This window comes from Bison bison, unplaced genomic scaffold (genome assembly GCF_000754665.1).
Source record: "Bison bison bison isolate TAMUID 2011002044 unplaced genomic scaffold, Bison_UMD1.0 scf7180017864068, whole genome shotgun sequence".
In the NCBI taxonomy this organism is placed as follows: domain Eukaryota; kingdom Metazoa; phylum Chordata; class Mammalia; order Artiodactyla; family Bovidae; genus Bison; species Bison bison.
Window position 1 is genome coordinate 1,442,515 of NW_011494640.1, and position 24,009 is coordinate 1,466,523.

The 24,009-nt window shown below is 48.1% G+C and overlaps 2 protein-coding genes and 1 long non-coding RNA gene across 4 annotated transcripts in view; 2 read left to right on the plus strand and 1 right to left on the minus strand.

Moving 5' to 3' along the window:
* Positions 1-11,070, plus strand: part of ZCCHC17 (zinc finger, CCHC domain containing 17) — a 52,116-nt gene extending 41,046 nt beyond the window's left edge. Inside the window, exon 9 of one of the 2 annotated variants that reach the window (XM_010836887.1) lies at positions 10,164-11,053. In XM_010836887.1, coding sequence (XP_010835189.1) covers positions 10,164-10,325 — 162 coding nt within the window. In that variant the 3' untranslated portion in view covers positions 10,326-11,053. Of the gene's footprint in view, positions 1-10,163 lie in introns of both variants that reach the window. The other variant, XM_010836886.1, reaches the window with a different exon arrangement.
* Positions 11,071-11,730: 660 nt separating this feature from the next.
* On the minus strand, positions 11,731-19,320 carry FABP3 (fatty acid binding protein 3, muscle and heart). The gene is made up of 4 exons (XM_010836889.1): positions 19,167-19,320; positions 15,533-15,705; positions 13,538-13,639; positions 11,731-12,048 (listed from the first exon to the last, which is right to left on the minus strand). The coding sequence occupies exons 1-4, from the start codon at positions 19,237-19,239 to the stop codon at positions 11,995-11,997; spliced, it is 402 nt and encodes a 133-aa protein (XP_010835191.1). The 5' UTR covers positions 19,240-19,320; the 3' UTR covers positions 11,731-11,994.
* A 95-nt stretch (positions 19,321-19,415) lies between these two features.
* On the plus strand, positions 19,416-22,713 carry LOC104986355. Its single transcript, XR_825027.1, has 2 exons — positions 19,416-19,775; positions 21,968-22,713. It is a non-coding gene; the product is annotated as an uncharacterized LOC104986355 (long non-coding RNA).
* Positions 22,714-24,009: the final 1,296 nt, after the last annotated feature.

Sequence of the window (24,009 nt, forward strand, 5' to 3'; positions counted from 1 at the left end):
GGGGGGGGGGGGGGGGCGCGGAAAAACCCGTATCTCACTGCTTGACTCTCTTTTGCCCTCTGCTTTAACTCTGAATGTGGACTGCTCTGAGGCTGTGGCTGTTGTATTTCTCCCTTCTCTTCTGTAACTGTTGTTGTTCAGTGGCTAAATCTTGTCCAACTCTTTGCAACCCCATGGACTGCAGCACGCCAGACTTTCTTGTCCTTCACTATCTCCTGGACTTTGCTCAAATTCATGTCCATTGAGTTGGTGATGTTATATCTCATCTGTCATCTCATCCTCTGTCATCCGCTTCTCCTTTTGCCTTCAGTCTTCCCCAGCATGCTGATCTTTTCCAGTGAGTCGGCTCTTTGCATTAGGTAGCCAAAGTATTGGAGCTTCAGCTTCAGCGTCAGTCCTTAAAACGAATATTCAGGGTTGATTTCCTTTAGAATTGAATGGTTTGATCTCATTGCTGTCCAAGGGACTCTCAGGAGTTTTCTCCAGCACCACAGTTTGAAAACATCAATTCTTCAGTACTCAGCCTTTATGGTCCAACTCTCACATCCATACATGACAACTGGAAAAACCATAGCTTTGACTCTGCAGACCTACAGACCTTTGTTGCCAAAGTGATGTCTCTGCTTTTTAATTTCTGCTGTCTAGGTTTGTCATAGCTTTCTTTCCAAGGAGCAAGTATCTTTTAATTTCATGGCTGCAGTCACTGTCCATAGTGATTTTGGAGCCCAAGAAAATCAAATCTATCACTGCTACTTTTTCGCCTTCTGTTTGCCAGGGAATAATTTCTTTCTGCATTGCTTTGTAGTTTTCATTATTGTAGAATTATTACTAATGTAGAATTATTACTATTTTTGCCTCCCTGGCTAAGTTTATTCCTAAGTATTTTATTCTTTTTGATCCTATTATAAATGGAATTGTTTTCTTAATTCCTTTTCAGATTGCTAGTTGTTAGTGTATAGAAATGAAACTGATTCTTGTATGTTGATTTTGTATCCTGCAACTTTTCTGAATTCATCGATTAGTTCTAATAGTTTTTTGTGGACTCTTTAAAGATTTTTTACATAAAGATTATATCTATAGACAGATAATTTTACTTCTTTAGTAGAGCTTGATTTTAAACTGAATTCTATTTATATGTTGCAGGGATTTTTTTCATTCTCTTTTAACCTTTTAGAGTTTAAATGGTGTTTGTCAGATTCCTAAAATGGTTCTGTGGTTTTCTCACTGCTGTGGGTCTTTGGGTGTTTTTGTGTTGCTTAATACAGCTGGTACAATTAGTTATTGCTTTGTTTCTAAAGCTGCTTTGAGATGTGTATTTTAGTTCTCCAAAATAATTATTAAGGATCTGCTAGGTATGAGGCTCTTTATGACCTGCTTAGTCAACCCATTATCCAACCTTCCGTTGCTCTTCACTTAGTAGAGAAATAGTCTGATGAACGGTGGCAGTAACAGTCATCATACCTACTACTTTTTAAAGTGCCTTTGTGTATATGAACTTCTGACTCATGAGTCCTCTTTGATTAAAAAGTGCTCTAAGGGAATTGACATGGTAAAATCTCCCCCCTTGGTGCCCATTGTTTCTACCAAGAAAGCAGCTAGCACCATTGTCTTCGCACCTTGTCGTTAATCCCTTCATTATCTTTTATGCCATACATTTGTTTAGTATTTAAAATTTATAAAATATCTTAATTTTTTTTCCTTTTCCTTTTTGGGGGCACTCTGCATGCCATGTGGGATCTTAGTTAACTGACCGGGAATCAAACCGGTGCCCTCTGTAGTGAAAGTGCTGAGTCTTAACCACTAGACCACCGGGGAAGCCTTGTACAAAAATCTAGTATGCATTGGTTTAATTCAGTGCTATACCTATTCATGACAGTTTTCATCCCAGTGTCTGAAGATTGCAAGTCATTTTTTTGGCCGTAATTAGAACAAGAGGAACCTCTGTGTTGCAAATGGAAATGGGCCATGAAGAGGCTAGTAAAATAGGTATAGAGGCTTTTATAGTGAAGCCCTGGATACTCTTTCCATGAACCTGTGGTCTGTGCTTTGCTAGCCTCTTTCACTTATCATATACCATCATGGGTCTTTCTAAATCAGGCTCTATTATGAGGAAGCATCTACCTTGGGGTTGGCTGCCCGCTTATTATAGTGAAGTTTAGCTATATTTGATCCAGAATATAATTTTCATCTTTTGATTCGGCTACTATAATTACTCTCTGCTGTACTATATATAGAAAACAGAAATAGAAAGCCATCCCTTGGCTGCAGTGCTGGCTCTGTTCTATTATCCAGAGAATTTCTGGTGCCTACCTTCGAGAGAGGTTGCCAGTCCTGGGCCCGATCTCCTGGAGCACAGAGGGTCATCCAGTGTAGTCCACTCAAAAGCCTTCTATGATTCCCCTTTTTCTATGGAAAAGTCTGAGTTCCTTTAAGACTTTTCATGATTTGTCCAACATCACATCATCTCTTTACCAGTCCCTTCTGTCACATACTCTACTCCAACCTCATTCATTAAAAGAATTTCTATTATATGCCAAGCTCTGTTCTAGTCATTGCAGGTACAGTAGTGACCAAACAGGTAAAATTCATGGCACTTTCTTTCTAATGAGGGTTACAGACAATGAACTTAGTAAGTAAATACTAACATTTCAAGTACTGATAAGTCCTGTGTGTTGTGTGTTAATCTGCTCAGTTGTGTTTGACTCTTTGCGACCTCATAGACTGTATCCCGCCAGGCTCCTCTGTCCATGGGATTCTCCAGGCAGAATACTGGAGTGGGTAGCTAGTCCTTTATCCAGGAGATCTTCCCAACCCAGGGATCAAACTTGAGTCTCTTGCACTGCAGGCAGGTTCTTTGCTGTCTGAGCCACCAGGGAAGCCCGATAGGTGCTATGGATAAAATTAATTTGGTTATGAGAGATAGGGAATGGTAGAATGGGGTAAGGAAATAGGTGACTTCCCATTCTAGACAGGACTTCCCATTCTAGACTTCCCATTCTAGACTTCCCATTCTAGACTTCCCATTCTTCGCATGAGGCTTTTCTCAGAAAGCATCATTTGAGTTGATCTTTGAAGGAAGTGAGAAAGCAAGCTACTCAGAGAAGTGGTGAGTGAGCCCTTCAACAGGTATGATAGCTAGGTATTGGGAATGAACTTGGCCTTTTTAAGGAACAGCAAGGAGGCCAGTATAGGAAGTGAATGAATTAAAGGAAACCAGGGCCTTATATGAGAATATGAGGACCTCAACTTTCACTTAGAATGAGATGGTTGTCATTAGGGGTTTTGAGTAGAGGGATGACATGGTCTTGGAGAAGGCAATGGCACCCCACTCCAGTACTCTTGCCTGGAAAATCCCATGGGAGGAGGAGCCTGGTGCACTGCAGTCCATGGGGTCGCTAAGAGTTGGACACGACTGAGTGACTTCACTTTCACTTTCATGCGTTGGAGAAGGACACGGCAACCCACTCCAGTGTTCTTGCCTGGAGAATCCCAGGGACGGGGGAGTCTGGTGGGCTGCTGTCTATGGGGTCGCTAAGAGTCGGACACGACTGAAGTGACTTAGCAGCAGCAGCATGACATGATCTGACTTCTCTTTTAAGTGAATTATTCTGGCTACTGTATGGAAATGATGATGGAAACATGAGAGATGATGGAGGCTTCTACTAGAAGTAGAAGTAGTGGAGGTGGTGAGAAGGGAGTTGAAGTGTGGATATATTTTGAAGGCAGAGCTGACAGAATTTGTTGAGTGATCAGATGTAAGATAAGGAAGAGAACAATTGAAGATGACTGCAAGGTTTTGGGTTAACTGAGCTAAGAGAAGGAATGCAGAAGTAGGTTTGGGAATGGAGAGCAGTTGGGTTTAGTTTGAGTTGTCATCAATGAAAATGGGAGAGAAAACTGGAGGGGCAGGAGAGTAGGTTTGGGAGGGGGTAAGGCATAGAAGCCTATCAGGTACACACATGGATGTGTAGAGTGAGCAGTTAGATGTGTAGTTTTGGAGGTCAAAGGAAAGGCTCAGGTGAGATATAAATTTGGGAGCCATCTATAGATAGATGGTATTTGAGTTCATATATGAGATTGCCTGGAGAGTAAATATAGGGAAGAGAACAGGTTTGAGGACTTGAGCCCCAGAGTGTTTCAATTTTTAGAGGTTATGGAGCAAGGGAGTCTGAAAAAGAACAGCTAGGGAAGTTGGTGGAGAGTGAGAGAATGTGGCGGAAGTTAAGTGAGGAGTGTATTTTATGGAAAATCAGATCAGATCAGATCAGATCAGTTGCTCAGTCGTGTCCGACTCTTTGCAACCCCATGAATCGCAGCACACCAGGCCTCCCAGTCCATCACCAACTTCCCGGAGTTCACTCAGACCCACGTCCATCGAGTCAGTGATGCCATCCAGCCATCTCATCCTCTGTCGTCCCCTTCTCCTCCTGCCCCCAATCCCTCCCAGCATCAGAGTCTTTTCCAATGAGTCAACTCTTCGAATGAGGTGGCCAAAGTATTGGAGTTTCAGTTTCAGCATCATTCCTTCCAAAGAAATCCCAGGGCTGATCTCCTTCAGAATGGACTGGTTGGATCTCCTTGCAGTCCAAGGGACTCTCAAGAGTCTTCTCCAACACCATAGTTCAAAAGCATCAATTCTTCGGTGCTCAGCCTTCTTCACAGTCCAACTCTCACATCCATACATGATAGACTGTGTCAAATGCAGCTGATCGATCAAGTAAATGAGGCCTAAGGATTAACCATGAATTTGGCCGTGTGGAGATCATTGGTAACTTTGACAAGACCGGTTTCAGTAGAGTGGTGTTAACCAGCTTAACAATTTTAACCTGGTTAAAATTGCTTAGGAGGGTTTTGTTTTGTTCTTTAATGGGAACTATAAGAGCACATTTGTTTACTGCTGGGAATGAGCCACTAAAGAAGGAAAATTTGATGCAGAAAAGAGGGGACAATTCTTGGACTGATGCCTTTGAGTAAGAAAGAAGTGATGGGACCCAGTACATGGTAAATAAGCCACATGGGAGCTTTCAAGCATTTACCTTATCTGTCTTCCCTCTGTCTGGAAGACCCTCACTTCCCTTCTTCCATCAGCATTACCACCATACTCCACCTGCCAAAGCCATATTCATCTTTTAGAAGTACAACGCATTACCTATCCTTCATGAGACCATTCCAGATTCCTCAGATATAATTGATTTCTTTCCCTTATGTGTCTGTGGTATGTTGCTTGTACTTTTCTTACATCACTTCCATGGACTGCCTAGTATCTTAATTAGTGTTTCTCCTTGATTAGTGTGTACCTTGAAGGCTTCTGATCCCTGATTTCTAACATCATTCAAGTATACAAGAGACAAATTAGTAGATATTCCTGGCTTATAGAAGGTACTCAACAAATATTTGTTGAATGGGTGTACTGTATGGTTATAGGGAGTTAGTTATTCTTTCCCTTGTTTGACGAGGTTAGCTTAGGTTTGGAGGAATGGCGCCAGTCACTACTACTGAGCTACTAAATGTGTTTACTTTGCATCTGCTACTATGGCTTTAGCAGGTACTCTGTTTGTCTGAATTATATTAAAAATCTGTGTGTTCTTATCTCCTAAGCAACATTTCATGTAACTATGGCTTTTTAAAATGCTTTGTAGGTAGTAAAGTTCAGTAAATGTTTGTGAGTTGATTAATAAACCTTTTCCTTCCAGTCTTACTCTTTACAAGCTTTGATAAATTGGGTCTTATAGGCAAATTCTAACCAGGAATCACCTTCCATCCTACTGTACAGAAATTCACCCTGGAGAATCAGTTTGAGAATCAGATTTTCTCTTGAGAATCAATCATTTCTCAAGAATAAGAGAATAAATGACCAGTGCTTTCTCAAGAGTGGTTCTTAAGAATAAATAGAAAAAGACTTCCCTGGTGGCACAGTGAATAGGAATCTGCCTGCCAGTGCAGGGGACATAGGTTTGATTCCTGGTCCGAGAAGTTTCCACATGCTGTGGGCAGCTAAGCCAAGGTGCCACAACTACCGAGCCTGCGCTCTAGAGCCTGCAAGCTGCAGCTGCTGGAGCCCACACACTCTGGGACCCACAGACCACAACTAACGAGGCTCTGTGCTGCAACTACTCAAGCCTGTGCTTGGCAGCAGAAGCCACCACAATGAGAAGCCTGCGCACCGCAACAAAGAGCAGATCCTGTTTATTGCAACTCGAGAAAGCCTGGGTGCAGAAACAAAGACCCAGTGCAACCAAAAAGAGAAAAGAATAAAAAAGAATATATGCTTGCTTGCTTGATTTCTGGCCAATCAGTGCCTTTGGGTTAAAAAATGCTAATTTAGGTGCTGCCTTTAATATACTGCTACTGCTAAGTCACTTCAGTCGTGTCCGACTCTGCAACCCCATAGACGGCAGCTCACCAGGCTCCCCCGTCCCTGGGATTCTCCAGGCAAGAACACTGGAGTGGGTTGCCATTTCCTTCTCCAATGCATCAAAGTGAAAAGTGAAAGTGAAGTCACTCAGTCGTATCTGACTCTTAGCAACCCCATGGACTGCAGCCCACCAGGGTCCTCCATGCATGGGATTTTCCAGGCAAGAGTACTGGAGTGGGGTGCCATTGCCTTCTCCACCTTTAATATACACGGAGATATAAAAAACATCTGATTTGCTCAGTTGTGTCTGACTCTTTGCAACCCCATGGTCTGTAGCATCCTAGGCTCTTCTGTCCATGGGATTCTCCAGCTAAGAATACTGGAGTGGGTTGCCATTTCCTCCTCCAGGGGATCCTCCCAATCCAGGGATCGAGATGTCTCCAACATCTCCTGCGTTGGTAGGCAGATTTTTTACCACTGAGTCATCTGGGAAGCCCATGTGAAGAACATCTGATTTGGGGCCCAGTCTGAGTTGAATCCAGGTTCTACCACTGGGCAAGGCACTGTATCTCAATAAACCTTTCTGAAGTTATAATTTTTTTTCCTGAAAATATAGAGATGATTATACCCACTTAATAGGTTTGTTGTGAAGGTCATGAGGTATGTGTGCTAAGTGCCCAGCCCAATATCTAGAAAACTAGGTACTCAGGAAGTGTTAACTGCTGTTATTTCCCCTTTCTCAGTTTTTGTTTTTATCTCACACTAGTTTACTGCTATCCTTCTTCAGAACTATAGAGAATGTGGCTGGACTAACTGTTTAGCACAGGGTATGTGCTTTTCCGAGAGAGTGGTTTTGAGGAGTGGCTTCTTTCCCCTGTCCTTCTGGCCTGTCTGCCATGAGCTCACACCCCTGGTTCACTACCCTTTACCTTATGCTCCTCTTTCCCATTGAATGCAGTTGAGGAACCAGAAGCTAGTTTTACCTCTGACTTTCCATCTTCGCCTCTACCCCAACTCCCAACTTTCCTCTTGAACTACAACATATGAAGTAATTTTTGTTCTCCAGCTCAAGATTATAGACACACAATGAAAATGGTGCCAACCTGCTGGAGGACAAGATTTTCTTTGTTCAGGGTGCAAAAGAGCCTCTATGTCAAGACTGAGGTCTAGAAGACCATTTTCTTGAGTCCTGCTTGCTAGCTAGAGGCCACATTCTATCATGCCAGGGTTCTCTAGTGATTTGTTCTTCTCTGTCCTCCTTTTGAGCATTCATCATTGAGAGAAAGCAAAGTACAAATAATGCCAAACTCTGGATTAGAAAGTTTAATGTTCTTGTCTTTGCTGTGTGTGCTGTGCTTAGTCGCTCAGTCATGTCCGACTCTTTGCGACCCCATAGACTGCAGCTTGCCAGACTCCTCCATCCATGGGGATTCTCCAGGCAAGAATACTGGAGTGAGTTGCGATGCCCTCCTCCAGGGGATCTTTCCAACCCAGAGATCAAACCCAGGTCTCCAGCATTGCAGGCAGATTCTTTACTGTCTGAGCCACCAGGAAAGCCCAAGAATACTGGAGTGAGTAGGCTATCCCTTCTCTAGGGAATCTTCCTGACCCAGAATTGAACCAGAGTCTCCTGCACTGCAGGCAGATTCTTTACCAGCTGAGTTACCAGGGAAGCCCTGTTCTTGTCTTTGGTGTAGCTTAATTCACTTCTTTCAGTTGTTTTCACCTCTGTAAAATGGCAATAATAATTCCTGAATTTTGACCTTACCAGATTAATATTACTAGATATGAGATGTGGAAAGCTAGATAAACTAAAGTGCTATTTGGTTGTAAAGTAGTATTGTTACTCTCCTTTCTCATTTATTTATCCAGGGTGGGCCAGGCTTGGGGGAGTTGGTGCCAGACTCTGCACTTGCTTATTTACTTTTCCAGGACTCTGTCCTACCTGAGGGGCAAAAACGGACAAGGCTGCCAAACCCATATAGCCTGTGATTGGTGTCCGTGATCTTGCCATCCAGGAGATTGCAACACCATAAGCCAAATCATGGATCTGCCGACTCTCAGCTTCTCCCAGCCATGGTTCCTACAGCTTGGTAACATGGGCCTGGCAAGCTTCCCCTCTTTCTGCTCCACTGGAGACTCCAAGAAAGAATTTTGGTTTAATTTTCTCTTAGAACTTTGACTTATCTGCTGTAGATACTTGGCCAGACTGTCCGAACATCCTGGGAATTCTCTAATAGTATGATACTTCTGGCTATCACTGAGTACTTACTGTGTATCAGGCACTATAGTTAATGACAGTTCTTACTATGTTTAATCCTCATAGCATCTTTTGAAGTGGGTATTTATTATTTGTAGTTTACTGAAAAGAAAACTTAAGTTCAAAAAAGTTAAGTCTTGTTCTAAGTCACATAGTAAGTGGCAGAGTTGAAATCTGAGCCTAATTCCATCTTGTTCCAAAATTCTTGTTCTGACCACCATTTACCATGAGGCCTCCCATCACTGTTCAGGAACAGGGGCCATGTGCTACAGAGAAAAATTCAGATTTCCAGTCAAATGATCTAAATGCATATCCCAACCCTACCTGTGTGATCAGGGGCAAGTGATCAGCTTCTCCAGCCACAGACGCTGTCTCTAAATCTTCATCATGGCGTGTGACATAGGTGCCGGTCTTATCTCTGTTTTACGTTTGAAGAGACTAGGCCACCCTGAGGTAAAATGACTTGCCCAAGGTTACATGAGAGTAATATAAGTGGCAAAGCCAGAATTCAAGTCTGGGTGTAACACCTGGTTCTGTGTTTGGTCCACTGTTTTCTCACAGCCCGCTCCCAAGACCTGGTCTGTCAGGCAGACTTAACAGCTCTCAGAATGCTGACTGGAAGCCTATGGGAGGAGCAGCAGCCTTGTCCTCGTCTACTCTCTTTTTTCCTCCCATAATCTCTTAGAAACCTTACCAAGGCAACATGCACATTTGCAGTCCAAGGAAAAGGTTCATGCAGTGCTTAACAATTGCTCTGAGTACCCTACAGAAGCCCACAGGTCTGTCTCATTCTTTGTGTGCATTTGTGCTGTTAGTTTGGCAGCACGGTGGGGTGGGTCTGGAGTGTTGAGAAAGTTCTGTATCAGTTTACTCTTGTAAGGTTGGTTGTGAAAGTTAGAGATGATAAATATTCAAGGGCAGCAGGTAGGGCCTTATTAATTGATGGCTGTTATTTCCCCAGGCAGCTGGGTCTGATAGAAACCAGCCTGGGAGTCAGGAGTTCTCAATCTATTATTCTCTTATTCTCGGACGTGTGAGGTACTGTCTCTTGAGAGACCAGGTGATCTCTAAGGACTTGACTTTCAGCATTAATATCTTGTGCTTTTTAAAAATGAAAGTAGTAAATGCTTATTTTAAAAAAATGAAAAAGGACAGTGAAGGGCCCCAGCTTCCCTGTATTCAGTTCATTCCTGAGCTAACCCTTGTTGCCTGTTTGTGTCGTTTTCACTGTTTTCTGTGATTTTAAGTATATTCAAGTATGTTAAATATGTGTATTATAATTTACTGTGCAAAATATTACAATTTATATATGTAAATGTATATTACACATGGTATGTATATATGTTATATACCTTGGAACTTAGAATACACACTGCATTATGACTTGATCCTTTTCTATTTGTTTTGAGCACTTTTTCTTGTTAGTACTTAAAGATTTTATTATGAATGTTTTCTAATTTATTGTTATCCCCTAATGATTACATGCCATGTTTTTTTAAAGCAAATACACACATATAATGTTGAGTTCTTAAATTTTTTTTTTTTCAGGAAAAGAAGAAAAAGAAACATAGAGACAGGAAGTCATCTGACTCCGACAGCTCAGACTCTGAGAGTGATACAGGCAAGAGGGCAAGACACACGTCAAAGGACAGCAAGGCAGCAAAGAAGAAGAAAAAGAAGAAGAAGCACAAGAAGAAGCACAAGGAGTGAGAATGGAGCGTAGAGAGGGTGGTTGAGAGAAGGAATCCGGAGCCTGTGCTTTGAAGCCCTGGCTCCTAGAAAGACTCAGTAGTAAGAATATGGCCTCCCACCCTCTTCTCTCCCATGGGAGATGGCGTCCCCTTGTGTCACAGGCAAGTCTGGAAGTTAGGTATCAAAAGCATCTGCCTGAATGAGTTGTTCCCTTATCACTCTTGGGCCCTTTGCAAGTGACCCCTGCAGCTCTCCCATTCATTCACCCAACTTCATTCAGCGGGAGGTCGTATTACCCTCTCCAGCTGCCACTGCCAGAGCCAGATTCCCGTACAGGAGTCCAGGATAGAGCCACAGGAACTGCTGTGGGGGTGAGTCTGGCTGTAGTTGAACAGAGTGATTGGCCCCTGCCTATTGGCCTACCTACCCTGGCCTGACTGGTGGATGGTCTCTGTGACATCCAGCACACGGGCAGAGGGAGACTGGCAGTATGAGGGAGAACACGGTAAGAAGTGGTGCTCACTTTCTCCATCCCCCCGACATGATTCTGCTATGTTAGAAGTGACAGCCAGTGGTCACAGCCAGAAAAACATTGTTTGCAGTGACTTAGCTTGCTTGTGACATTCCCGCAGACCACTGAACCAGACAGCTCGAGCTGAAATCATTGCTTTACTTTGTATTTACTACAGTGTGAGTCAATTGGTTCCATTTCAGGTTTCTGCTTAAATTCCTGGTACTAAATGGAAGTGTGTCTGGTTTTAAACTTACTGAGAGTCCTTATTAGTATAATCCCTCTTCCTGTAAACTTACAGACTTAAAAGTCATTGAGGCTGCATTAGGTGACAGGAAAACATTTAATATGTCACTTTAGACCTTGGAGAGCGGCCCAGCTAAGGTACAGAGCCAGAGGCACTAGCAGGTCACAGCCTTCTTAGGAGATCTCTTATAAGCCCTCACTTCTGTAATGATCGGATGACCTCTCCCCCAGGGCTGACTAGAGAACCAGTAAGAATTTGTACCCATGAGTAATGGCCTGGCACATGTGCAGAAGCTCAGCAGTCATCTTGGCCAGTGGGCATTTTCTCCCACCACCACTGGCACAAGCCTGAAGAGAGTCCACAGCATTCCACAGAGAAGAGCAGCTGTCTAGACCCCCTGGCATTCAGTGCAGGGTGGGCCAGGGGTGATGGTTCAGAAGTCCTGTCACTGAGTGATTATTCCAGGTTGGACTAGCTCATTTGGACTTGGGGGGGGCACTGTGAAGGCAGGGTGTAGGTACAGCTGTTTTATTTTTTGTACATGTAAGGTGATCAGCTGTCACTGTCCCTGAGACTGTCCATTTCAGTCTCATCCAGTGCTGCTTCCTGAGTAGCAGTCTTTTCTGCCTACTCTCTGACACACACAGAAACTGAGAATCCCAGAATCATGTCACCAAAGGCAGAAAGGCAACTGGGTGGCCTTGGCTCTGCTTTATTGACCTCAGAGCACCCTTTGGATGCAGTTAAAAAAACAAACAGACACAATGAGAACGGAACTGGATCCAGGCTGGTGCCACCTGACCCCAGGAGAATTTCCCCAGTCAAGGTGGATTTATACAAAATGCCAGAGGAGAAAAATGAGGCAATCTGGTGCCGAGTCCAGGAGTAGCCCACTGGCAGAAGAGCAGTCAGTGGAAGGAGAGGGCAGGTCATGCCTGTTTCTCGTAAGTACGAGTGCAAACTGCAGTGCCATGGGTGAGCGTCTGGAAAAAAGACAGTCAGATTAGGGCAAGGGCATGGGCATGGAAGGTATCGGGAACGCTCCATTCTGAGGGGGAGAGCCCTCTACTACTTCATGATGATAATTTTCATTTACTGCCTACCTACTATGTGCCAGGTTCTTGACAGATTTTTTTTTCCTAATGCTTATACCAAGTCTTTTTTTTCGGCTGTGCCACATGACATGCAGGATCTTAGTTCCATACCAGGATTGAACCTGGACCACGGCAGTTAAAGTGCTGAGTCCTAAGCACTGGACTGCCAGGGAGTCCACCCAAGTCTTTAAGTTAGGTATTGTAATTCCTCTTGCAGAGATTTTGGAAAATGAACTTTCAGGGAGGAAGCAACTTGGTCAAGATCCCAGAGTGTTTCTCTTTCCCTTGTACCATTCCTTTCCATCCTTAGTGCCTAAGAAGGTGCCTGGCACATAGTAGATAAAAAGGTGAATAAAAATGTCCAGAGACTCTTGGTAAAGGACTATCTTAGGCCACCAATTCTCCATTCTTTCCCTAACTTAGGGTGGTGCCAGGGCCAGAGGCCAAAGCCCCCATCATCCTTCCAGGCATCATACAGCCAGGCCCATGGTTTCACCATAGCTTGATTGCCCAGCAAGTATTTAGTTCTGTATATCACGTTCCCACCAGAGCCAGGTACCTCATTCTAAACTGCAGGGACCCCTGCCCTGTGTGAGTGCAAGAATGCAGTGAGCAGGTTACACTGACCCAAGAAGGTCTACAATGAAGATGCTGAGGTGAAAACCTGAGACCCTACAGAATAAGGAGGCAGAGACCACAAGTGACTGCTGTCTCTACCCCTGGGGGGTATTCAGTCAAGGCTACATTCTTTGAGTGCGGTCCTTAGACAGATCTGACAGCCTGGTTGTTGCTTTCAACCCCAGCCTTCATCAGGTACTTGCAATAGGTCAGGCATGGAAAGCAATGAGAGGAGGTGAGTGAGCCTGGAATGAAGTAGAAAGGACTGTGCTGTCAGGGCCCAACCCATCACCAGCCTGTCCCTGCCCAAAGGGTTAGGAGATGGGAGCCTTTCCTACAGGGCACGAATCACATTTGGCTGTGCTTTCTACCTCTCCCTGGGCAAGGCAGTGGGCCCATGCGGAGGACGAAACGAAGGCTGTAGAGTGTGCCTACTGTAGTCCTCCCACACCAGCGAGGCTTTGTGCTCTGCAAGCACTCTCTCCTTCAGACTTCCCAGCAGTTCTACAAGGGTGTCGTTATTAGTACCCACTTTACAGTTGGAGAAGGTGACTTGTCCAAAATCACGCACCCTATAAGCTGAGATTTATGCAGAGGCATGTACAAAGCCCAGAGCCACAGTATTACGAGTCCTAATACCACCCAGGCCTGCCTCCACCCTCCGTTGGTCACAGGGCATGACCTTGGCTTTGCACATTAGGCTTAGCTGAAGGGACAGTAGCAACCAATTGGGTAAGGCGTCAAAGTTAATCCATCTTACCAGAATGAGTTTCCCGTCAACCATTTCCCGCACAAGTGATGTCTCTTGTCCATTCCACTTCTGCACGTGGACAAGTTTGCCGCCATCCAGCGTCACAATGGACTGTGGAAAGAGGGTAGAGGCTGAGCTGAGATCTGAGCTAGGATTGAGAGGCAAGAAGAGGTCTGGTCACCGGGGCCACAAAGGACTTAGCTTCTAACCCAAACTACTGATGGTGTGAGAGCCAGAGCTCAGCCAGCCCACCTCCAGCCCAGTCCCGTGAGACGTCTACTTCACCACTGCTGCTTGGCTGGAAGAGGGGCCTTCAGCTGTTGGGCAAGAAGGGAGAAGCAGGCAGTACAGTGAAGTCAGACAGCCTGGCTCTGAGAAGTGCCATCAGCCTTCAAGATGGGCACTTATCCCATACCCTGGGTGATGCCCACAGCCCCAGTCCCTCTAAGATATAGGAGCGGGGTACCAGCCTAATCCCTGGGAAAGACCGGTGAGGAGAAATAATCCTGAGACTCCTGGTGGTGATCACACATAGTGTCTAAAAGAACCTTGGGGATGCGAGGTGTTGGAAGATTAGACTGTCCCATCCGTATCCCTGTGCCCCCTGGTCCATATCACATATGGCCTCTCCCCTCCAGCTGGTAAGTGAGCATCAACTGCCAGGTACTGGGACTGGGTGTCCTTGGGGTGTTCCATAGCCCTGGTCAAATGTCCACTTTGTTTTCTGGGTGCTGCCAGCCTACGTCAGCTGGCTTTCATCTGGCAAGTCTTCCCAGGTCTCTCTAGAAATTTGGGGGCTTTAAGCCAGGCTGGGGGACCCTGATGGACGAGCAGATCTAAAGAGGCTGTGTGTATGTGTTTGGGGCTAGAGGGGTGGTAGGTGTGCACCCTTACCACCCCCTTCCTCCTCATTCCCATTCCTCTAGTTTTTGGTCCATTCAGCAAGTTTTTTAGCCCAGGTATCCCAGAGAGCTACTATTGTGTTTAATTGGGGTTCTTGCCCTTCAAGAAGATAGGCTAGTTCAAGGAGGTGAAGGTTTATGGTAGGGTAAGCACTTCTTTCCAAGGTGGGCTGTGATTTGGGGGTACCACCCCCTCTGTGCTGCCAGCTTCCTGTGTGATCCTGGGCTGGACTCCAGCTTCCTCCACAGGGAGGATACTAGACCCTCTCCTGTCCTCAGGGGCAGCTGTGAGGAAGAGGAGATAGGGTCTAGTGGAAAGGTGCTGCTGGAGGAACACCTTGTCGAGGGCAAAACCCCTTTGTTCTCTCTCTCCCATGCCTGGCTCGGGCTGGGAGGCCTGAGGCAAGCAGCCAAGACAGCCACCTGCAGACAAGCTGCCAAGAAGTCCTGAGACTGGACGCAGATGTCCTCTTCCTCCCTGGAAGGAGGGGGGCGGAGGCTTGGCGAGAAGATAGTACAAACACACCAAAGACAATGCTCCATCCAGAAGATAACTTTTCTTCCCCGTAGGCTGGCAGCACTAGAAATGGTTTCTCAGGGTCACTGACCAAACCCGGGAGGTGGAGGCTGAAGAAGCATCTGAGTAGGTCTCCACCTCTTGTCCTTCAGCTGTCTCCTCGGCTCCTGGCGGCCAGGATCACCTGTTCAGTTGAGGACCCTGACTTCTGGGCATTGTTCCTAAAGTACTTGAGGTCACAGCCATGTCCACATAACTTCCCCGCCATCTATGGAAGGGGAAGGAACGCCAGAGCTGTTGCATGCCATGTGCAAGGTCACCCAGCTGGAGCTGGTATAGACGCTGAGGTCAGAATATCCTGGCTCTGTGCAGTCCAGTCCCACAGGCAACAGGTAGATGCTTCCCAAGAAGACAGGGAAGAGAACAAGAGGACAGGACTCATGCCTTTAGCACTTGGGACATCCCAGCACCCCACAGGCCGGCTTCAATCCCCCACGACAGCCCACCCCTCAAGGTGCAACAATAGGGTGACGCCCTATTCCCCTTCAGGGCCTTCCATCCCCCACGGCCCCTTCCTCAACTCACCTTGACTTTCCTGTCATCTGCTGTGGTCTCATCGAACTCGACTCCCAGCTTGAAGCTGATCTCTGTGTTCTTGAAGGTGCTTTGTGTTTTTATGATGACTGTGTCCCCATTCACTTCGATGATTGTGGTAGGCTTGGTCATATTGCCCACCTGCCTGGTAGCAAAACCGACACCTGAGGGCAGAGGGAAGGGTATGAGCATGAGCTGGAGCGAGAGGCGAAGTACAAGGGGCTCAGTGACCAACTCAGACCAGAATGTTGGGGAGGGAGAAGAGGCGGGTGAGAACCTTCAAAGACGTTACATGGCTTTTTGTAATTCAGTTCTTCCCGTTAGCTCTGTGCAGTAAAGAGACATTACTGATTCCATGAGACATGAGAAACTTAACGGACAAGCGTGCCTCACAGCAAGTTAGTGGCAGAGCTGAGTAGAATAAGCTACTATTAAGTGCCTCCTGTGTGGTAAAAACCACACGTTTAAGTCTCTCTCAGTTCTTCCGGTCTCCCTGCAGGATTGATGCTAGTATCTCTACAGATGCAAAAACTGAGAGTGAGGTGAAGCCCAGGGTCACAAATCTGGGATTCAAATCCAGAATGTTTGACTGCAGAGCTCACTTTACTGCTCAGCTAAAAAAGGCTGGAGCCCAAGGCTCTCGTCCAGGCCACCTGAGCAGCTTTCCAAGCACAGGCTGAGGGAGAAAGAAAAGAAATGTGGACTTTGCCTTCTGGAACCTATGGACAAGGACTTTCTGCTTCTGAAAGTTTTTGCTCTGAGATGCACTGGTGCTCATTCCCCATAAATGATAACAAAGACATTTTCAAAACCTCTTATCCATAATCTAGGAGATAGGCAGGAGGGGGTGTTAGTCTCAGTGTTCAGTTTTAGGAGAGGCCTGAAGTGGTAGGCAGTCAGACCTCCAGTCCCCCCCTCCTGTGGGGACTCCCCTCTGGGCCTCAGCAAGTCTTCCCCAATGCTGCAAGAGAGCGTGGAACAAACAGCCCTGCAGGTTATGGTTTCCCTGATATGCCTTTCGCCTCCAATTTCCCCTTCGAACAGTCTCTGCTGAGCTGTTCTCCAAGAGCAGAGGCTTTGGTGAGGTGGTGGGTGGAAAGTCCCTGGATATGCCTGGCTACATGGGTGGTTTTACTTAATGTTTATAAAAGCTGAACAGTTGGCTTTATTATCCCCATTTTACAAACGAGGCTTTGAGAGTGAAGTACTGTCCAAAGTGAAAGGATGAGTGGTTTATCTAAATTTGAATTTAGGCTCCAAAACTTCACTGTTCCTCCTGGGCCATCCTGTCTCCCAGCATGCACTTCATCTAGGTCTGAGGCCGCCAAGTGTGCCTGAGATCACTGACACTAACTAGGCTGGGCCTCTTCGTCCTCTGAGAACTTTTGGTTTAACATAAAAGAGGCTCAGGCACCCTTTGCAGCTGTGCTGCTGCTGGCCCACCCTGCCTGGCCACTGAGGGTTTGGCCTTGCCCCCTGTTATCAGGGGCTTCCCAGGTGGCACATGGTAAACAATTTGCCTGCTAATGCAGAAGATGCAAGAGATGCAGGTTCAATCCCTGGGTCAGGAAGATCCCCTGGAAAAGGAAATGGCAACCCACTCCAGTATTCTTGCCTGGAAAATCCCAAGGACAGAGGAGTCTGGTCGGCTACAGTCCATGGGGTCGCAGAGTCAGACACGACTGATCACGCACCTGTTATCAGAGTAAGTTAGGCTCCCCAGCACACAGCAGGACCTTGTCACTGTGCAAGGAGCTCTGTTTACTTAGGACCTACCCAGAGGTGTGGAGTGTTTGAGGAAGGAAGGCACTGTGGAGTCAGTGAGGGACTGAGCTAAGAACAAGTTACAGAATTAGGAGACCCGGGAAGAGATGGATTCCACTTAGAAATGAAGCTGAAGCTATTTACTGAGAGCTGAGGAGGGTCTTTTCTCCCCTTCGGCCTCTCATTTTTTCCATCTGTACAAACAGGATGGGTGGATTCTTAGACTTAATCCAAGTTGGGGCAAAATAAGGGAGCAAGGGTGGTAAGGATGTTGCAACTCACTTCAGGGACCTAGGTTTTCAGTTCTAATGTCTGCTAGGAGAGACTTTGGGGATTGGGGGTGTGGAGCTAGCTCTGGGCATCCCATCTTCCCTAAGAACTGCCCTGGGCCTCCTACTTCTCTTAAGAATTATTGCCTTCCTGGAGTCATTGGGTATACTGCTTAGCATAGAGGGGCAGTTGAGCACTTTGGCCTCAAACATCAACACTTGTCCTTATTTCAGGGGTCAGGAACAGGTGGGAAGTGCCTGGGTTCCACCTTGGTTAACTACTGTAATCCAGCCGTCCCCTGGGAGGAAGGCATGGAACCTAGCTCAACCATCCAGTTTTCCCCATCCCAGCTTGGGGAACTGGGATAATCTCATAGTTGGAGATTCCAGAGAAGGGATATGACCTTCTCCCTCTAATCCATATCAGAAGGGGAAGGGCTGAGATCAATGATGAATTAAGCAGTTCTTACTACTCCCACCCCCAGGGCCTATAGTGGGAACTGCTCTGAGTTGTTGGGATTTAGAAATCTAGATATTCATATCAGCTCTGCTGTGGAACTGATTTGACAAGTTTCTACTCTTTCTGGATCTTGGCTTCTCCTTCTGTTGAACCAAGGCATGGGGATCTCTGGAGTCCTTCTCTGCAAGATTCTTTGAATCTTCATTCTCCTCCATCCTGGCACCACACCCTCCTAGGCCAACGACCCTCCCTGCTGTTACTAGGTCTTGGCTTTGCTTCAGGCCTCTTTGCTGTACCCGCTAACCAGATACTTCTCCAATGAGCAGTTATCCTTGGGCTGCAGCTGATGATGGGGCCTCTTGCCCTACCCTACCACTAGGCTGATTGGTGAGAAAGGGCAACCTCCAGCAACAATCCTTTGCCCTAACTAACCCAACAAAGAGGAGCAGGGGTTCTTGCTAACTCTGCAGGCCCATCTTACCTCCTCCTCAAAGCCTGTTCACAGCTGTTCCCCCTTCCATCTTTCTCCTGGGGACTTACCTACTTTAGACCTTAGGACGCTTCCCATCCATTCTATTCCCTTTCACGGTTCAGTTTCCAGTTCCTAAACTGCCCATGCTGCTTTTCCTCCCTCCTCACCTTCAATCAGTGCTCCTCTTTTACCCACACCCCTACCTCCAGATCATAAGCCCTACTTCCTCGAAAGTGCCTCTCTGCCCCCACCACCCTCCATCAACCGACACAGCTGCCCCCTGGCGCCTCCTTGCCTGCGAATTTCTCTGACCAAGTTCAGATCGTTAAAGTCCCCTCCCAGCATTCCCTGGCGGTCCAGTGGTTGGGACTCCGCGCTTCCACTGCAGTGGGGCAACGTTCATCCTGGGTTGGGGAACCAAGATCCCACATGCGCCGCGGGGAGGCAAAAAAAAAAAAAAGCCCCCTCCCAACAGGCCTCGCATGCCCTAGCCCAGGCTGCCACCTTCTCCGCGTCCCCTGGCTCCCCAACCTTGACCAGGAGGGATGCAGCAGGCATGCAGGATCTAGCCAGGGCTAGAGAACTGCTCCGATCGGGCACGCGGCCAGCCCTCCCCAGCACAGCATCCATCCCAAGCCCAGCATCCCGAGCCGTCCTCACCGAGTGACTTCATGTAGTCATCGAAATTCTTGCTGTCCACTAACTTCCAGGTACCCACGAAGGCGTCCACCATGGTGAAGCTGGGCTAGGTTGGGAAAGACGACAGAGAACGCGTACAAGGACTCTGGGACCAGCAGCTCCCAGCCCGCGCTGCCGCTTTAAAAGGCCCCTGTGTCACGTGACGGGGCGTGGCCCACACCCCGGCGCCCGAAATAGGAAGCCCCAAGCAGGCTCTTTCTCGTCCGGGGCTGATCGCCCATCCCCCAATGCTCCCAGGGGCGAAGGGGCCCCGGTGGCACCCAGTTTGCCTACGTCAGCGCGGGTCCCGGGCTCTGTGTCCCTGCCCCGGGCTGGTAAGCCCTGCTCCCTTCCCTGGCCTCAAGGCGCTCTTCGGAATCTGAGAAGGAAGCAGTTGGGGGGGCACGGTGCCCGAGAGCTGGGGCGCAGGCCACCGACATCCGTACCCTGGTCCCTCCCGGAGCTTGGGGTCAGAACAGAGATGAGAAACCAGAGGAGAAAGGAAACTCCCCCTTGGGCATGATGCCCACGCCGGGAAAGCGCTGGCCGACTCTTGGCGGCGCAGGCATCATCTCGATCTTCATTTTACAGGTGAGGGGAGCCGAGACTCAGTGTAGGGCTGACAAGTTCGCAGGAAATAAGGAGACGGTGAGTGGGGAGTCCAGGTGGCGAGCCTGGTCTAGCTGGTCCCAGAGCCCGTGCTCTCCCACCGCTCCCCACTCTGCCCGATAGCGGGGAGAGGCACCGGGGTCAGCGTGTGCCCTCTGCTCGCCCCCGGCAAAAGCGTGACCCTGTCCGACGCGCCGCGTCTGCCCCACACGTGCTCGCCCCTCCCTGCGGAATGTCTACCGCGCGCCTTTCCTCCCAGCTGTCCAGCTCCCCCTCTACCCTGCCCGTGCGCCAGGCTTTTCTGACCTCTGCGCACAGCTCTGAGCCTTTGCTCCTGTCGGCCGTTGCCTCCTCACTCTCCTTCCGAAATTCCGTCCTTTCAGCCGGCTCTTCAAGACTCAAGGACAGCTCTGTTCTGCCTGACTGCCACTGGCTCCCAGCTGCCGTCCTTTCTCTGACCTTCCACCGGCAGGCAGCCTTCCACAGGCAGCCTGCACTTTCAGAGACTGGCCTTAATCTACCTTGTTCGACACTACAGTTTCCAAAGCACTTTTAATGATAAGATCCACCTTGTGTTGTTTATTGCATGCTGGGGGCTTTAAGTGCATTGTCTGATTGAACTTTTAAAACCAAGTTCCTGAAGTAGGTGTTATTGTTATCATCCCTTTTACAGAGGAGCAGACTTGAGGTTTAGAGGAACCCTTCCTTTTTTTAATCCAACAGTTATTAAAGCACCTACTTTGTGCCAGGCCCTGGGCTAGGCTCTGGAGAGACAACTGGGAACATGACAAGCTTACGAAGGAAAACGCAAAACAGAAGGGAATGGTGCCCAACTGCACTTGAGCCAGCAGAGATCCGCAGGGTGGGGCCCAGGAGCCCTGGGATCCCTCCAGCTCTGCCACACACATACAGTGTGGCGGGCCACCTCCCTGGACCTCTGCTTCTGAATGTGGAAGTGGAGAACATCTGCCTCCCTTCCCCTAACGTTCTGGGAAGCAGGCCAGGGAGGAAGAGCCCTTTCTCCCCCAAGTTCTTGGTTCTGTTGGACAGGTCCACTTGCCAGAACTGAGCAGGCCTATTTCTGCCAAAGCTGCAGGGACCCGCCTCAGGGCTGGGCACAGAGCCCCAGTGACCTCACTGCCGGAGCAGGTGTAGGAGGAGGAGGGGATTGAGCTGGTTTCCAACTAAAGGTCACAACCTTTAGACACAGGGCCACCTCCTCTCTCAGAAACAGAGTGGCTGGAGAGCCAGGGACCAGAGCGCTCTCCCTACATGGTCCTTATGAAGCAGTGTTGGAGAGCTGGGGTGGGTGAGCAGCTCCTGGCAGATAGATCTGGGTTCCAGTTCTGATTTCAGTGGGTGCTAACTGTGTGGGTGTGGGCAATTCACTTAAGCCACACTGAGTCTCAGCTTCCTCTCAAAAATGGGAGAAATGACAGTGTTTACCACACCGAGGTGTAGGAGGCTCTTAAATGCTAAGCAGGGTAGACTGAATCAGTGTTCAATGCTGCTACTGTTATTATCATTATAGGATAATGATTATCTCCATGGTTAGTGCTGGACTGGACTTCTGAGACCTGCTCTCAGCTCTGCTCCTGACCTGCCGGGCCACACAAGGCAGATTGCTTTGCTTCTCTGATCCTCAGTTTTCTTATTTATGAGACAGGATTGAAAACTGCTGTAGCTGTGAGGAGGGGGCTCTAGAGATCTTCAGAAGTCTTTTGCATCCTCTCGTGGGCCCTGTCTAAGCTGAACAGCACGGTGCTTTGAGAAACTAGACAAACCCCAGACCCTTTATTCTTGAAGCTCTACCCCCATCTTCACCCGCCCCGTGCCCCACCCTCAGACCTGGCTCACTGGAATTGACTCCCAAGCCACACCCTGTCTCCTTAACTTTTATTCTCCCTCCTAGGTGTGTGCAGCTTCTCATCCCTCTGATCACCTGCATCCTCCCCGCCCTCTTGTGCTCACTACACTGGGGGAAAGCGGCACAAGGGGAGGGAGTGTGTGAGCTCTGTCCCTTTTCCTGCCCCCCCCCCCCCCCCGTTTTGTCGCCCTTGGTAAATCCAGATGTGGATTTAACATCTAGCAGGCAGCAGGAACCAGTCCCTGCCAAGAGCAGCGTCACCCCAGCCCTCGCCCTATAGTGATGTCACTGTTCTGTGTTTCCACAGCAACCACAGGCTGGAAAGATGGAGAAGAGGAGAGATGAGTAACCAGGAGAGAGCCAATGAGATGGGCTGGCAGCACCGGATGATCCGTGGGGCCATGGGAAGGCGGGCGATGGAGGCCTACTCAGCATCTTCAGCTGTTCCCTGGCCCTCCCTGCCATCTGGACGCCTCCGCTACGCTAGGGGATGTGCTGCTGGCACAGGAGAGATGCGAGAGGTAGAGGCCAAAGAAGCTGAGCTCGGAGGCTCCAGTGACCCAGGATGTGGAGACCCTCCCTTTACCCCGTCAGGGCCTAAGTCTGTGGATGCTGACCACCCTCAGCCCACCCCCAATAACTGGGAATTTTCCTCTTTGGCTAGTTATGGTGGTGGGGTTCTCTGCCTCTGCCTGCCATGAAATCAAGTCTTAGACAACCTTTCCCTCCACACCCTCATACCCCTCCCTTGGTGCATGGTCTGTTCAGAAGCAGTATCTTTGGGAAGAGGCCTGGCTTCTAAATCCCAAGCCTGCCACTTACTAGCTAGAGACCCAGAACTAGTGCCTTCCCCCTTTTGAGTCTCCTTTCCTCCCAAATGGAGGGAGGCCATCTACTTTTCTGAATTGTCATGAGGATGGAAAGAAATAACAGATGGTAAGCCTCACACACCATGAATGGTGACCCCTCACCCCTTCTCCTTTCTGGGTCTCCTCCCCAGGGCAGTTGACCCAGCAGTGCTCAAGAATAAACCAAGGCTCTTTGAGACCCATAGGAGAGGATCCAAAATATCTATTTCTCTTCTCTGATGTCACTGGGTGCCTTCAGATGCTGCAGAGGAGTTTCCTCATCTCTCCCTTTCTGTCTTTCTCTAAATAAATTGAGCATTGCCTGTGCCCAGCACTGTGCTGGGCTCAGTGGGGACCCAGGGGGAACAGGAGAGCCACAGCTCTGCACTCCCTGAACTTACAGTGTGAGAGGGACAGCTGCCACAGTGGGAGGAATGGAGTGTTCTGTCACTAGGAAATCGCTTCCTTGTTCCCCTAGAGTTCTAGATACTGTGGGTCTGAGAGAACAAATGATGGCAGAAGACAGAGATTTACTCAATACTGCTTTGCTTTTGAGAAACTGCTGCCTGTGGCAGAGTGCTCCCTGGAAGGAGAACAATGGGTTTTCTTGTGGGAGGTTGGGTGGGGTGGGGTGGATGGGCTGCAGCTCCTGGTGGAGGGCAGTCACTCTTCCTTCTCAGAAACTGGCCATCCTCCCTGTTGCTGGTAGAATCAGCCCAAACTCTTTTAGCCTTATCTCATTTGTCTCATAAGTCTAATTTATTACTTAAGTGCTGCTCTAGGGGGGATGCCTGGCAAATAGTAGGCGTGAATGAATCACTACTGAGCACTGAGGGAGTGAGCGTATGAACGCATGAGTGAGTGAGTGAATCTGTTTGCCTCCCCAGCTTTAGGGTCTCAGGAGTGAGACTCGCTTGCATTCCTCTCCTGCCCTTGTTATTTATCTACTAACCGTGGCCTCAGATCACCATCTCTCTGGGTCTCTTTCCCCATCTGCAAAAAGCAGGCCCCACCCAGCTGACCTCCCAAGGACTCTGGGAAGATAAGGTAGGATTGGGAATGCAATTACAAAGGTTAATTATTTCTCTTCTCAGCCTGCTTGGAGAGGCAGGCCCCACAGCGCCCATGCTGTGGCCCCTACACAGCAGCCAGTCTGCCCTTTTTGTGCCTTGAAGGGGTGCCATGTTTCTCGCTTGCTATCTGCCTAGAATACTCTTCCATCCCAGGCCCTGCTCTTTTTTATTTTATTTCCTAAGTTTTATTTATTTGGCTGCACCCAGTCTTAGTTGCGGCATTACAAAATCTTCAGTCTTCATTGTGGCCTGTGGGATCTTTTTTTTTAGTTGCGGCATGTGGGATCTAGTTCCCTGACCAGGGATTGAACCCAGGCCCCTGCATTGGGAGTGTGGAGTCTCAGCCACTGGGCCACCAAGGGAGTCCCAGGCTCTGCTCTTTTAGTTAATTCCTGTTCGCTTTTAAGCTTAATTTTCTTTGCCTCTAG